Here is a 14,697-nt window from a genome sequence, read left to right as displayed (position 1 = left end):
GTCAGTACTATTGTTATGAATTATGCTAATAAGCATTTTTAATCACTCAAACAAAGCTTCTGTCTGCAGCTTTTTCCACATATTTATCACCTACTAACTCCTACTTCATGAGCAATAGTAGTATCTCACAGTTCACATTTGGGGATTCACTTTTCTAAAGATAAATAACAGAGAAACTGGGCTCTACATCTGACATTAATTTAGCCCACATAGTCTTCAACTTCTTTGTTCTCATCAACTCATTTCTTTGTACTTTGAAAAATCATCACTAAACATATGATAAGCCCATGGTAACCTTTTTCATTCTTGCCTGTAATTCTTGATTTAACCATGTTCCTCTATAACAGCCCTAAAAATGCACCCTGAAAACTGATGGGAATGTGGCAAAAATATTTTGTTCAACCTCATAAAGACTATTTTAGAAGGCAAAGGCATTATCACAAACAACTGTATGATTTGTACCAAATAACTTTGCTCTGAGCCAGAGAAAAATTCAATGTATCCTTCCTTTCAAAGAGATGGGTGTCGGGTGCCCAGCCATGGATGAGATGCAGTGCAGTTAAATAGCAGGAGCCCAGAGCCGATGGAGGAGGGTCTCATCTGAGTCTCATGCTCAGCAAGTGGAGTCTCAGTCAATGCTTTTTACTTTATGAGTCTCAATCTCCACATCTATAAAATAGGCATTAAATATCCTGTCCCACTTCCTACATTTGGCTACAGCAAGGATCAAAAGAAATTTGTGTGGGAAGGAACCTTTGTACTCTAGTAGATGCTATACAGTTATTTTAATAGAATGGGAGATGCATATGGTAAATAAAAGATCAGAAATTGATATTTTTTGACCAAATTAATTATTAGACATGCAGGTAAAGTTTTTTCAGGGACCCATATTCCTTTCATGTCTTCCAATGGCAGGTCGGGTGATGTGGTTTGGATACCCAGAAAAATGGAGATAGTGACTGTTCCACGCGTCTATCTCTAAATCCAAATACTTTGAGAAAGATCATCAGTATAAGGTGTGTTCTTGACAGTGTTGTAAGAGAAAATTATTTTTAAAAAAACTAAGGTCAACTATGTATTTATTATCATCACTGAAATAGATAAGAGGTAATACCTCTGGCTTTTATGAGCCCAAATGATCATTTCTTTTGATCATCCTTTACAATCTTGGCAAAAAAGGAAACAAGGGACCATTTAATTGTGCCTTATTTTGGCTCACTACTTTACCCAGCAGTTGATCTTATTAAAATATTTATTGACTGTCTACTATAGGGGAGGCCCAGGCATATAGTAGTAGACAAAACTAAGTTTCTATCTTCTGAGGGGACACAAGTAAAGACTAAGTGAAATTTAGAGTAAGTTAGACACAAGAAAGAGGTATGTGCTTTCTGGGGATATGATTCAGGTTGTAATTTTAAATAAGGTTGTTATGCAAGGTTTCTCTGAGAAGGTGGCTTATGACTAAAGACCTGAAGGACATGAAGAATGAATCTAGAAGTTCCCTGGGAGAAGAGGGTTTTGGCAATTGCAAAGTCTTGAGATGAAAGTATTCCAGGCTTACTCACAGAACCATGAGGAGGTCCCTGGGGCTGGGGCAGTGTAAGCAAGATAGTTGTAGGAGATGAGCTCAGAAGTAATGGGATGGATCAAATGTGACCTTACCAGTTTTGACTTGTACTTACGTAAAATGGGAAGCTACTGAGAGGCATCTGAGCAGGGCTGGCAGGATTACTAGGGTAGCTTGAAGAGTACTATGTTGTAGTGCCCAAAGAGTGTGCAAGGAGATCACCGTTTGTGGGGGCCAGTGAGGTAATTATATGCTTATTCAAACAGAAAAGAAATGGGATCTCCTTCAGGGGAAAAGATGGAGTAGGAACGCAAGGCAGAAATCCCCCCCACACTCCCCTCCACACACACACCCCAACACACACCAAGGAACCCACTACAGAAAATACAACTAATGACCAGCAGACTGCAGAACAGACCACCTACTCCTGGTGAAGAAAAGAGCATGCATAGAAGGGTAAAGTGGCAGAGCCCTGATCAGTTAGAAAAACCCCCCTCACACCCCCTATGCCAGCCCACAAGCAGGAGGGAGAGAAACAGAACAGAACAGGGAGGGGATAAGCTCTCAGGAACTCAACACACCTGGCCCTGGAGATTTACTCTGGCGAATACAAGTCCACGTTGCATGGGCTTTGGTGATGAGTGGGGCTGGACACCAGGGAGAGTTGGAACACTATGGATGGCTCAGATTCCGTCCCTTGTGGAGGACAGGCATGTTCCAGCAGTCCTGCTGAGCCCCAAAACAGAGGTGGCAGTTTGAAAGATTCACCCACAGTGGGAGGATGCCAGAAGGGCAAGAATTTCTCTGCAGGAGAAAGGGTAGGTGGACAACACTTCCTAAGCCCTCCCTCAGCCCACCAGGTCAGGCACCTGCAGGAGCCCAAACACTCCATCCACCCCAATGGCAGCTCAGTCCCCAGATGCTTCCCTGGGCACCCGCCTGCCCACCCACCCTCCCAGCTCGCTCAGCCCAGCAGCCGCAGATGTTGCTGCCTGGAAGGCAGAGTGAGGCTTTCACAGCTTTCATAGCCGATCTCAGCTCCACTGGGGAGGCACCTGCGGGAGCCAGCTCCGAGTGCCCCTGCCTCTGCGCATCCTGAAGCATGACAGCCCCACCTACCCCACTGGACCAGCAGTGCCACCATCACTTCAGGGCAGAGGCCGGGCATGCCAACAGTGATCCCAGACACACCACTGCTCAGCTCACAAAGGACCAGCTGGGCAAACTGTCATCTGTTCAGACTGAGATTGACCACTGCTGGCAGGCAGGCAGGCAGGCAGCCCCGCCCATGGCCCACCAACAGTAAAGCCAACTGCACACAAAATCAGCCAAGCGATACATGAAAAATGCAGATTACAACATCTAATACATAAAGTGTGGAGGAAGAAGAAGAAAAAAGAAGGACTTTTAGATTGTGTTTGAAACAGAGCAATGATCAACTCAGCACAGACTGTTACATAGTGAGCAAGCTACTCTTGAATCTTTGGTAACCACAAACCTAAACCGATACACAAAAAAATTAAAAAAGAAAACCATGAGATAATAAGAGTATGAGAGAAAGAAAGGAACAGAGAGAAAACTATCAAAAAAAAACCACCCAGAACACATTTAATAAAATAAGCATGTACCTATCAATAATTACCTTAAATTTAAATGGACTGAAAGCACCAAAAATCATAAGATGTCAGAATTGATAAAGAAACAAGACCCATCTATACAAGACTAATTTCAGACCCAAAAACACACACAAACTGACAGTGAAGGGATGGAAAAAGATATTTCATGCAAATAAAAGGGAGAAAAAAGCAGGAGTTGCAGTACTTATATCACACAAAATAGATTTCAAAAAAAGAGAAAAAGAAGGACATTACATAATGATAAAGGGGTCAGTCCAACAAGAAGAATTAACCATCATAAATATCTATGCACCAACATAGCATTTGTTTTGCATATTTAGGTGCTCCTAACAGAATTAAAGGGGGAAAGAGAATGTAATTCATTCATATTAGAAGAATTTAACGCACCACTTACATTAATAGACAAATAAAGCAGAAAGAAAAATAACAGAGGCACGAAAAAACACAATAGATCAGATAGACTTAAAAGACATCTACAGAACATTCCACCCAAAATCAGCAGGATACACATTTTTCTCAAGTGCACATGGAACATTCTCCAGAATAGATCACATACTAGGCTACAAAAGGAGCCTCAATAAATTAAAAAAGATTGTAATTGTATCAACCAGTTTCTCAGACCACAGTGGTATGAAACTAGAAATTACATGAAGAAAATAAAAAGACCCACAAACATAGAGGCTAAACAAAATGCTTCTAAATAATCAATAGATCAATGAACAAATCAAAACAGAGATCAAGCAATACATGGAGACAAATAAAAACAAATATAATACAGTCCAAAATTTGTGGGACACCAGAAAAACATTTCTAAGGGAGAAGTACATAGCAATACAGACCCACCTCAAGAAACAAGAGTCCCAAATAAACAGTCTAAACTCACAAACTATAAAAAGAACAAATGAAACCCAAAGTTAGTAAATGGAGGGACAAAATAAAGATCAGAGCAGAAATAAAATAGCTAACAATAGAAAAAACATCAATGAAACTAAGAGCTTGTTCTTGTTCTTTGAGAAGACAAACAGAACAAAAAGAGAAGACAAACAAAATCAGAAACAAAAAAGGAATAGTCACAACAGATACCACAGAAAAACAACTAATTATTAGAGAATTCTATGAAAAATTATATGCCAATAAATTGGGCAACCTAGAAGAATGGACAAATTTCTAGAAAAGTACAACCTGACACAGGAAGAAACAGAAAATCTGAACAATTGCCAGTAATGAAACTGAATTGGTAATCAAAAGCCTCCCATCATCAAAGGTATAGGATCAGATGGTTTCACAGCTGAATTCTACCAAACATTTAAGAAGAGCTAATACCCACCCTTCTTAAAGGATTCAAAAAGTAGAAGAGGAAGGAATACTTCCAAACTCATTCTATGAGGCCAGCATCACTCTAATACCAAAACCAAAGACACTACCAAAAAAGAATATTTTGGACCAATATCCCTGATGAACATAGATGCATAAATCCTTAACAAAATATTAGCAAATTGAATTAAAAAATACATCAAAAGGTTCATCCATCACAACCAAGCAGGATTTATTCCAGGGATACAAGGATGATACAATATTCATAAATCAAACAACATGACACACCACACTAACAACCACAAGATCATCTCGATACTGAAAATCCATTTGACAAAATTCGGCATTATTATAAAAACTCTCCACAAAAATGGGTAGAGAGAGTACGTACCTCAACATAACAAAGGTCATACACAACAAGCCCACAGATAACATCATACTCAGTGGCAAAAAGCTGATAGCTTATCCTCTAAGATCAGGAACCAGACAAGAGTGTCCACTTTCACCACTTTTATTCAACATAGTACTGGAGTCCTTGCCACAGCAATGAGAAAAAAACAAGATAAAAGGCATCCAAATTGGTAAGGAAGAAGTTAAACTACCACTGTTTGCAGATGACAATGGTATACATAGAAGATCCTAAAGACTCCATCAAAAAGCTATAAGAATAACTCTATTCAGCAAAGTTGCAGGATACATTATACACAGAAATCTGTTGAGCTCCTATATACTAACAACAAACTAGCAGAAAGAGAAATCAGGAAAAAAATTCCTATTACAATTGCATCAAAAAGAATAAAATACCTAGGAATAAACCTATCCAAGGAGGTAAAAGACCTATACTCTGAAAACTATTAAGATACTCTTGAAAGAAAATAAAGAAGGAACCAAGAAATGGAAATCTATCCCACGCACATGGATAGGAAGAATTTATGTTGTCAAAATGGCCATCCTGCCCAAAGCAGTTTAAAGACTTAGTGCAATCCCTATCAAAATATCAATGGCATTTTTCAGTGAATAATAATCCTAAAATGTATATGAAACCACAAAAGACCCTGACAGTCAAAGCAATTCTGAGAAAGAACAGAAACAGAAAGCCAAGATATAAACCCATTCATATATGTTCAATTCATACATGATAAAGGGGGGCCAGAATATACAATGGGGAAAAGAGAGTCTCTTCAATAACTGGTGTTGGGAAAACTGGACAGCTTACATGCAAGAGAATGAAACTGGATTATTGTCTAACTCCATACACCAAAGTAAACTCAAAATGGATTAATGACCTACATGTAAGACATGAAACCATAAAATGCTTAGAAGAAAACACAGGCAAAAATCCCTTGAACAATTTTTTTCTGGACACATCACAGGCAAGGAAAAAAAATGAAAGGGACTACATCAAACTAAAATTCTTCTGTACAGCAAAGGACACCATCAGAACAAAAAGGAAACCTACAATATGGAAGAACACATTCATAAACAACTCATATGATAAGGGGTTAACATTCAAATATATAAAGTACTCATATACCTCAACACCAAACAAAAAAAACAAATAACCTGATTAAAAAAATGGGCAGAGGACCTGAACAGACATTTCTCCAAAGAAGAAATACAGATGGCCAACAGGCACATGAAAAGATGCTCCACATCACTAATCATCAGGGAAATGCAAGTCAAAACCACAATGAAGTATCACTTCACACCAGTTAGAATTGCCACTATCCAAAAGACTAGAAATAACAAGTGTTGGTGAGGATGTGGGAAAAGGGAACCCTCCTACACTGCTGGTGGGAATGTAAACTGGCACATCCACTGTAGAAAGCAGTATGGAGGTTCCTCAAGAAAACTAAAAGTAGATATACCATATGACCTAGTAGTTCCACTTCTAGGAATTTACCTGAAGAAAACAAAATCCCTTATTCAAAAAGATATATGCATGTTACTGTCACATTATTTACAATAGCCAAGATATAGAAGCAACCAAAGTATCCATCAACATATGAATGGATAAAGAATATGTGGTACATATACACAATGGAATATTATTCAGCCATAGAGAAAAAATAAATCCTGCCATTTGCAACAACATAGCTGAACCTACAGGGTATTATGCTCAGTGAAATAAGCTAGGAGAAATACAAACACCATATGACCTCACTTACTTGTGGACTGTAACAACAAAGCAAAACAGAATGAACAAAATAATAGTAGACTCAAAAACATTAAGAAGTGACTGGTGGTTTCCATCTAGAGGGGTTGGGATGGGTGGGTGGGGAAGGTGAGGGGGAAAAACGGGCATATATGAAATTCTCAATCATTATATAGGTTGGTTACAGGGTTGGTAGTACAGCATGGAGAATACTGCTGGTGATTCTGTAACATGTTGGCAGATAGTAACTACACTGCAGGGGGTGAGGATCTAATAATATAGGTAACTGCTGAACCACTGTGTTGTGTGTACTTAAAAACAATGTAAGGTTGTATATCAATAATACTTAAATTAAAAAAAGCATCACACATGCACACACACACACACAGAAAGAAATAGCACTGAAATGAAGTGCTTAGCCAAAGATTTGGAAGCTAGTTGGTGGCAGAGATAAGGCCACTCTCACAGTGTTCTAATTCGCAAATAAATAGCATTACTTCTTTTTTCTTTTAAGCCACCTACCTAGAGAACAGAAAGTGTTCTTAATTCAAGGGCAGAATTCAGTTTCTAACAGGATGGACCACCTAGACACACAGTGAAAGAATTTAACCAGCAGCAACTTCTGGGGTCTGCAAGTCTTAGCTTCTGCACAGGTTTCCCAGCAGCTGATGCTTAGCACAGGGTTCCAGGAGCCCAGTACTTCTGTTTTGAGGGCAGATTAGCAGTCCAGACAGAACTGGGGACCATCAGAAGACACTACTGCTGGTCAAGACATGTTAGCACCTTCTCAAGACTTGCTTCTGGTGTGCTAAGAAACAGAGGCACTGAAAAGTATACTTTGGAAAGGAACCTATTCACTCATCTGAAAGAATTTTGTTTGCAACATATTTATATAATTCAATAAAGAATTATAAACATAATTATAATTCTAAACATAAAAAAGTTAAATTGTTAAAATGTTTTCCAGAGTTAAAAATTATCACACATGCAAATGCAAAATAAAAGATTTACTGAACTCATTCATTAACGAGAAAACTGGCTAAAATTAATGTTAATTCAAAGAATTTGAAAAACAGATACACATATACCTACACACATGTATGTATATACACACACAAACAGGAACCGGAAATGAAAATGTTAATAGAGACAAAAGTGGTCAATATTTTATAGGTCAATAATAGATACTCTATAGGATATTGATGAATTTTGTAACATTAACCTATATATTAAAACCCTATAGGCAATAAAAGTGTAATATTTATGGTTATCTTTTCTACAGAGCAGAGCTCAATTGAATCTGAACTTAATTAATTTGCATAGCTATGGACAAGATTTGTTACTTCCAGTTTTTTATAGTTTAACATGTGCCCCTCCAGAGCTGTAATGTAACCAAGTCAAGAGAGGTCAGTCAAAAGAACATGACCCCATGGAGTTATGATCCCAGGATGGTCCCTTTAACACCACCCAACACCTCACTGAAGAGACACTAGGTACCTTCTTTTTCCCACATTCAGGCTTTGACGACTCATTTTTGACAATACTGTGCATCTTGGAAATCCGTTAAGGGTCTTCTATTTGTGCAGCATCTCTGAATGACTTCCTAAGACACTACTGTGTTCTGTTTTTTCTTCCTGTTTCCAATAACTGGCAGGCTTGTTTCCCTTCTTTGCCACCAGCATCAGTAACATCTGAAGCCAGGAGGGGAACAAGATGCATGGCCTCTCCTAAGGTCTCCATCCTTGTCAACATAGAAGCAACTGCCAATCCTGAATTTGTTTTGAGTTTTGTTTTGTTCAGAGTAACTATAAAGTGGTAATCCTCTGTGCATGTGTGTGTGTGTGTGTGTGTGTCTGTGTGTGTAGGGAAGGAGGTTAAAAAAAAAGTCTGTTTTAATACATGAGGCTTCATCCATCACTGACATCTACAATTCCCCTCGTCTTCTTTCTGTTCCATCTTCCCCCCATATCCAATATAATTAGGCACAGGGGGACTTGATACTTGTCTTCACATATTTGAAAGTCTGTCATAAAAAAGACAGATTAGGCCAGTTCTGTCTGGTCCCAAGCCATCAAATGGGGACCAATTCTGCAGAAACTACCAGAAGACTTTTCTTCCCTCCTTGTGGTGAGCATGATTTTCACAGGGCTGTCCAAATCTGGGGTGAGCCTTTAAAGAATCTTTGATCCATGGCTTTTATTAAAGCAAACAGCGCCACCCTTCCCCTGTTGACACTTCAGTTTCATGTGTTTTCCTCCAAGGCACCACTCAGATTTCTTTCTTTTCTCTTTCCCTTCAGATTGAGATTCTTGATTCCTTGTACTCACCTCACCTTCATTCCTAGGCCAGGAATAAGCAACCTGTTCTGGTAAAGCCAGAGTATAAACATCAGGCTTGGTGGGCCACAAGGTTGCAGCTGAAACCACTCAACACCCCTGCCCTGACAGGGAAGCAGCCACAGACCATATGTAAACAAACAAGTGTGGCTATGTTGCAATAAAACTTTATGGACACTAAAATTTGATTTCCATATCGTTTTTATGAGTCATTAATACTACTCTTCTTTTAATTTTTTTCTTCAACCATATGAAAATTTGAGAATCATTCTTAGCTCATAAATTGTACATAATCAGGAAAGCAGCCCAGATCTGGCCTGGTGGGGGCCATCGTCTGCCACTCCCTGACCTCACCTCTGATTGTAGACCTTAAGAAGGACTTGCCCGAAGGACGCAATTAGAATCATTGACAATTTAAAGAAGCCCCTGCAGGCTGATAATCTGCTGAGATTTGGGGAAAAGAAAGCTTCACATCTTGATGTTGTTATCTAAGTGGGCAGTTTTTAAAAGTGGCTTCAGTTGAAGATATGATAGGTATGCTCTAGCACAACCTGGAGTAAAAGTCAGGAACTCAGTTATGAAAGTGGGAAGCACAACTTAATTTGTGAAGAAAAACCTTTTCGGAGGCAGGTCACACCTCAAGAGCGGTGGTGGATCTACATTAGTTGGGGAGCTTCTTTGGGCTGAACTATTCCACACCCTGCCTCACAATAAAGTTTGACTCTTCCGACACCACGTTACTACCTTGTAAAACCAGAGCTTCCCTTCTATGATCATCCATTTCAGGCTTAAAGTATAGTAGATTACAATAAAGACTCTCTTTACACATTTAAAGGTTATTTCCCCAGTCCATTTGGTGGCACATGTTAATACCATCAAGGAAGGTCCCCAAAAGGTAATAACAAAAAATTTCAATAGCACTTACAAGATTTCCTCAAAGGGAGATTCTGCTGACAGGTTTTCATTTTGGTGGAACTAGCAGAAGGGGAAGTTCTAAGGTATTTCTTTTTGCTTTCACCTATTTGTTTCAACGTGTGAGGCTTCATCCATCATTGACATGTACCAATTTCCGTCCTTTTCTTTCTATTTTTTTTCTACTTTCAATATAATTAGGCTCAGGGGGGCTTGATATTTGTCTTAAATATTTGAAAGTCTGTCATACAGAAGAGGGATCAGATTTATTCCGTCTGGTCCCAAGTGGTAGAAGTAGGACTAGTTTTGTGGAAAGTATAGGGAGAAATTTTTTTTTAATTCCTGATAGTGAGCGTGGTTTTCACAAAGCTGTGGAAAACTAGGATGAACTCTCAGAGTGTCAAGTCACTGAAGGTTTTTATACAGAGGCTAGGCTACCACTTGGAGGGGATCTTGGAAAGGGAATTTGAAACATCCTAAAATAACTGAACTACCAGTTTTAAGATTCTATGAGTCAGTGAACTGTCAATGATTATACAATGTGATGATAACAGCAGTTCCATTATTTGGCTGCTTAATATTGTCAAATACCATACTGAAATCTATACACTTCATATTCATAACAACAGGGTCTGTACTATTAGTATATACATTTTATAAATAATGATACCAAAACCTAAGAGGTTAAGTGACTTGCCCTAAATTACAGAGCTAGTAGGTGAAGGATTCTAGATTTGAATCCAGATCTACTTAATGCCAGGTCCATGCTCTGCAAACAGTGTTGCCTCTGTGTAGTGAAGGTAAGCCATGGGCTTTATGGACCTGATCTGTGCTCCAAGACATCTTTCAGTCTAGGATAAACAGAAATAAAGGATATCAAATATGGGCCTGGAATGCCTTACAGCTGTTACAATGAGTATATCAATACATATACATCATGAAAACATGTCAACTGAAAAGTTGCAGAATATGTACAACACTGTTTATGCATGATTTCAAACATGCAAAATAAAACTACAAAGTATTTAGGCCTGCATACATGGCCATTAAGACATAAACATGGATAGGAATAAGACATACCAAATGAAGTGTATTACCTCCAAGGAGTAAAAAAAAAAAAAAAAAAAAAAAAAGAATGAAACAAAGTATAAGAGGCTTTAACTATACAACGGTTTTGTTCCAGAGAGTGTGCAACAGTGAGGCAATCTCAAGCAAAGATGACTAAAATGGTAAGACTTTTCAAGATAGGTGTGTACACGTGTTATTTTCTATACTTTCTCAATGCTTGAAATATTTCATTTAAAATTTATATGAACTTATGACAAAATTAAAGCAGAAAATCTTGTATGTGGTTATGTGGCAGATTAAATACATACTGTCTCCATATCTCCCATCTCTAATGACTACAAAAATGACAGCAAAGGAATAAACAGGCCATAAACCTACAATACAGAAAGAACAGGAAAGGATCAAAGAGCAGTGAGGGGAAATTAGCATGGGTAGTGGAGTAATAAGTGAAGCAGCATATCTGAGAAAGAGGACCCCTGGAGCTATGGGGAGAAGTCTACAACATAAAAAACGCTCAGAGGAAAAAGTTATAAAGTCACAGTTCAAAAAAACATGTACTGAGTACCCACTATGTGTCAAGTGCTATTCTAAGTGTGAGGATAGGCAGTGAAAAAATAGTGAAGGTAGGAATGAAGAATCAGCCAGCAGGCAGAGTTGGTTTCAAACAGTCCTTTAAAACAGGCTTTAACAGTTGCAGAAAGATCCCCAGATGCTTCTCCCATCACACCTCGTGGCTGCCCCGCACAGACCCCACAGAGGTTATTTACTTTGAAGGTGAAACAGACAAGCTCTAGAGAAAAAGTTCAGGTACAACTACAGAAAAGAGGGTGTACTCTCCTTAGAATAGTAAGAGTGACATTGAATATATTTAAGAGTGAGACTGCTGCATACAGCTCCCACCTCCCTTGTCTCCTACAATGCTTCTCTCAGCCATGCAGGAAATTGGCAAGTCCCCCTGGGGAGAAACGGACAAGTCTGAGAGAATAGAACATTGGATACTGACATTTGGAGGTCCCCATGCAAGACAGCAGGGTCAACCTAATTACCCAAACATGAAGCTTATCAGTTGACAAGCTCTGCTGTCTCTCAGAGAGCTTCTAAATAGGCTTTTCTGTGTGTGTATATGGTGTGTACACACATGCTCCTCATTTAAACTATAAACAGAAAGTCAATGATGACCAAACATTTGAGGAGAGTCTCAAGAAGCCTAAAGAAAGGTTCCAAAATTAAAGAATAACAGAAAAAAAAAAGAAAAATGGAAAAAGAAAAATTAAGACAAAAAAAACAAAAAAACATCTATGATTCATATTTCATGCAACTAAAACATGAGATTCTGTAAAAAAGTATCAAAGAAAAAAGATTTCTACAACCTAAAAATGACACTAAAATGTAAATTAATTTCATAGCAATATTCATAGTTTCAATTGAACAGTTGAAAAAAAAACTTCCCAAACCTAAAACCTAAAAAGATATGAATGTTAGCTGAGAAAGCTAATAAATTAAGGTAATAAACTTGGAAATTAGTATTCATATAGCAATTTCAGAAAGAACAGAGATGTTAATAAATAAACTGCCAAAGGAATTTTTAAAAACTCAAATGGCAGAGCATGACAAATTCAGAACATTTATGAAATAATGAATGGAAAAAATAAGATTTACAATCAGACATTACTTTGAAATTTCAGTATACCTCAAATACAAGTTCTTAAATGTTTTCAGATTTTAAGAAAAGAGAAAGGTTATCATTGGACTTCTTTCTCCTAAGGAAAATGGTTTATAATCTGGAATGCTATACCCAGCCAAGCTATCACTAAATTAGGAGGATGGAAAAAGGACACTTTCAGACAGGAAATGTCTCAAAATCTTCTTTCCTTAGGGTACTCGAGGAAGATATGCACATGAAAACAAGAGTGAAAAGTAGGAAGAGAAAGATCTGGGCTCCAGAAAATGAAGATTCAAAGCAGAAGAGAAGCAAAATGGATTTCCAGGATGACTGCTGTGCTTCTGAAGCTTAGAGTGCAACCAGTCATAATTGGAGCAGGAAACCTGTGGGTTCCAGAAGCAACATCTCCAGTAAGAAAATAAAACAGGATAAAACACCAGATTGTTTGAGTATACTCAGAGGATATCTTCAAATCTGTTAGAGGTTCTGGAGATAAATTTGTGACTTATGCAGAGATGGCTGAGCAAAATTAAAATATGGCAACGAAGGGCAGCAGGAAGGACTTGACATTCCATAAGATAGAAAATGTGACCATGACTTACTGCCTGGTTCAGCTGTGAATGACTGTTTCATAGCCCTAGTAATATAAACGCATAATCCTGAGCTGAGACTGTGACTTAACTGTACTGAGAGAATAAGGTATCTATGAGTGAATGTGGTTGCATCATGTGTGCATGTCTTTGTGTATGTGTATATGCAAGCGGGTGTTTGTTAAGTGTTTAAGAAAACTAAGTCCTCATCCTCCTTAGCTGGTTTAATGGACAATATATTAAAACTTTAAAGGAAGTATAGAAGTGGGTATTTATAGAAACAGTATAAAATAGCTGAAAAAGTTTAAAAAGTGTTTCCTCAGGGGAGCAAGAATTAGGAATGAATAGGATGGAGAACTGCTATTTTGCAGTATAAGCTTAGAAGCACCACTTAGTATTTCAAAATCTATATTTTACTGTGATAAAGAAAGGGGGGATATAATTAATATGCAACTAGACAATGAGGCACTTTCATACAAAGAAAGATTTCCATGGCAAAGGCAATTCAGGGTAGAAGGCAAGAATAAATCCTAATTTAAGTAGAATGCTTCCAACATGTATTTGTTCACTTTAAAACTGGAGAATGGAAAAACCTAAACTTTACCTATCATGTCAATACATTTAAAATCTTGACTGAGTGAAACAGAAACCAACATGAGGCCAAAGGTTAATTGTATGATCATCTCTGCCCTGAGGTTTCACATGGTTCTCCCACCACGATAATGCCAAGCACACGTTTACAGATGCAATTTAAGTCATAATTATTCTCAACCTACACACTAGTCTTAGTCATGTACTAAAGGTAACTGGAAATATACTACAGGTAGATGCCTTTTCCTGAGACACAAAAGATTCAATCCAAGTCAGATGGATGATATAATACTACTTCAGGCTGTGGGAGCTGAGACAGGTCAGAGCTAGAGTAGCAGCAAGAAAGATAAATTGCCTAAAATCACATGGAGCTATAAACCAGAAACACAAACAACCAGCTATCATCATATATCACACATCTCTCTCTCTTCTGAATTTAAAAAAAAAGAAAGAAAACATATTTCAAGCCCTAGAAGGAGAACGATCATGGTAATCCCATCAAGAAACATGAGCTGTACAGGAATTAGATCGTTCAACAAAATCACCTGCATTTTTTCCATTGTGCCAGGTTCTCTGTGAAACACGGGAAATTTATGATGTGGCTGCTGCCCTCAGGAAGCATGCAGTCTGGGGTGGAGAGACGTGGCTACCAGACATGAGATGTAAGGAAAGGCTATGGGAACTCTTACAATCAACAGTAGGTAACCAAAATTACAGGCAAACTTGTCTGACAAAGGGCTCAGAGCAAGGGAATTAGAAGCAAGAGGATTCATAGAGAAAGTGGCCTCAGGTGAGGCTTTGAGGAATGGGTAGGGATTTGGGCTAGTGACTGGAAGAGATCTGAATTATTTGCAGTTTAGAAAT

General features: G+C 38.3%; 1 protein-coding gene across 1 annotated transcript in view; it reads left to right on the top strand.

Moving 5' to 3' along the window:
* The window catches only part of UNC5D (unc-5 netrin receptor D), a 585,797-nt gene extending 572,482 nt beyond the window's left edge, over positions 1–13,315 (top strand). Inside the window, exon 18 of the mRNA XM_073219006.1 lies at positions 12,866–13,315. Within this exon, the coding sequence (XP_073075107.1) occupies positions 12,866–13,004 (139 nt within the window). The 3' untranslated portion in view covers positions 13,005–13,315. The remainder of the gene's footprint in view (positions 1–12,865) is intronic.
* The last annotated feature ends 1,382 nt before the right edge of the window (positions 13,316–14,697 follow it).

The sequence above is a fragment of the Manis javanica genome, chromosome 12 (genome assembly GCF_040802235.1).
Source record: "Manis javanica isolate MJ-LG chromosome 12, MJ_LKY, whole genome shotgun sequence".
Lineage (NCBI taxonomy): Eukaryota > Metazoa > Chordata > Mammalia > Pholidota > Manidae > Manis > Manis javanica.
The sequence above is the reverse complement of the archived record's forward strand: the minus strand, read 5'-3'. Positions and strand labels throughout refer to the sequence as shown.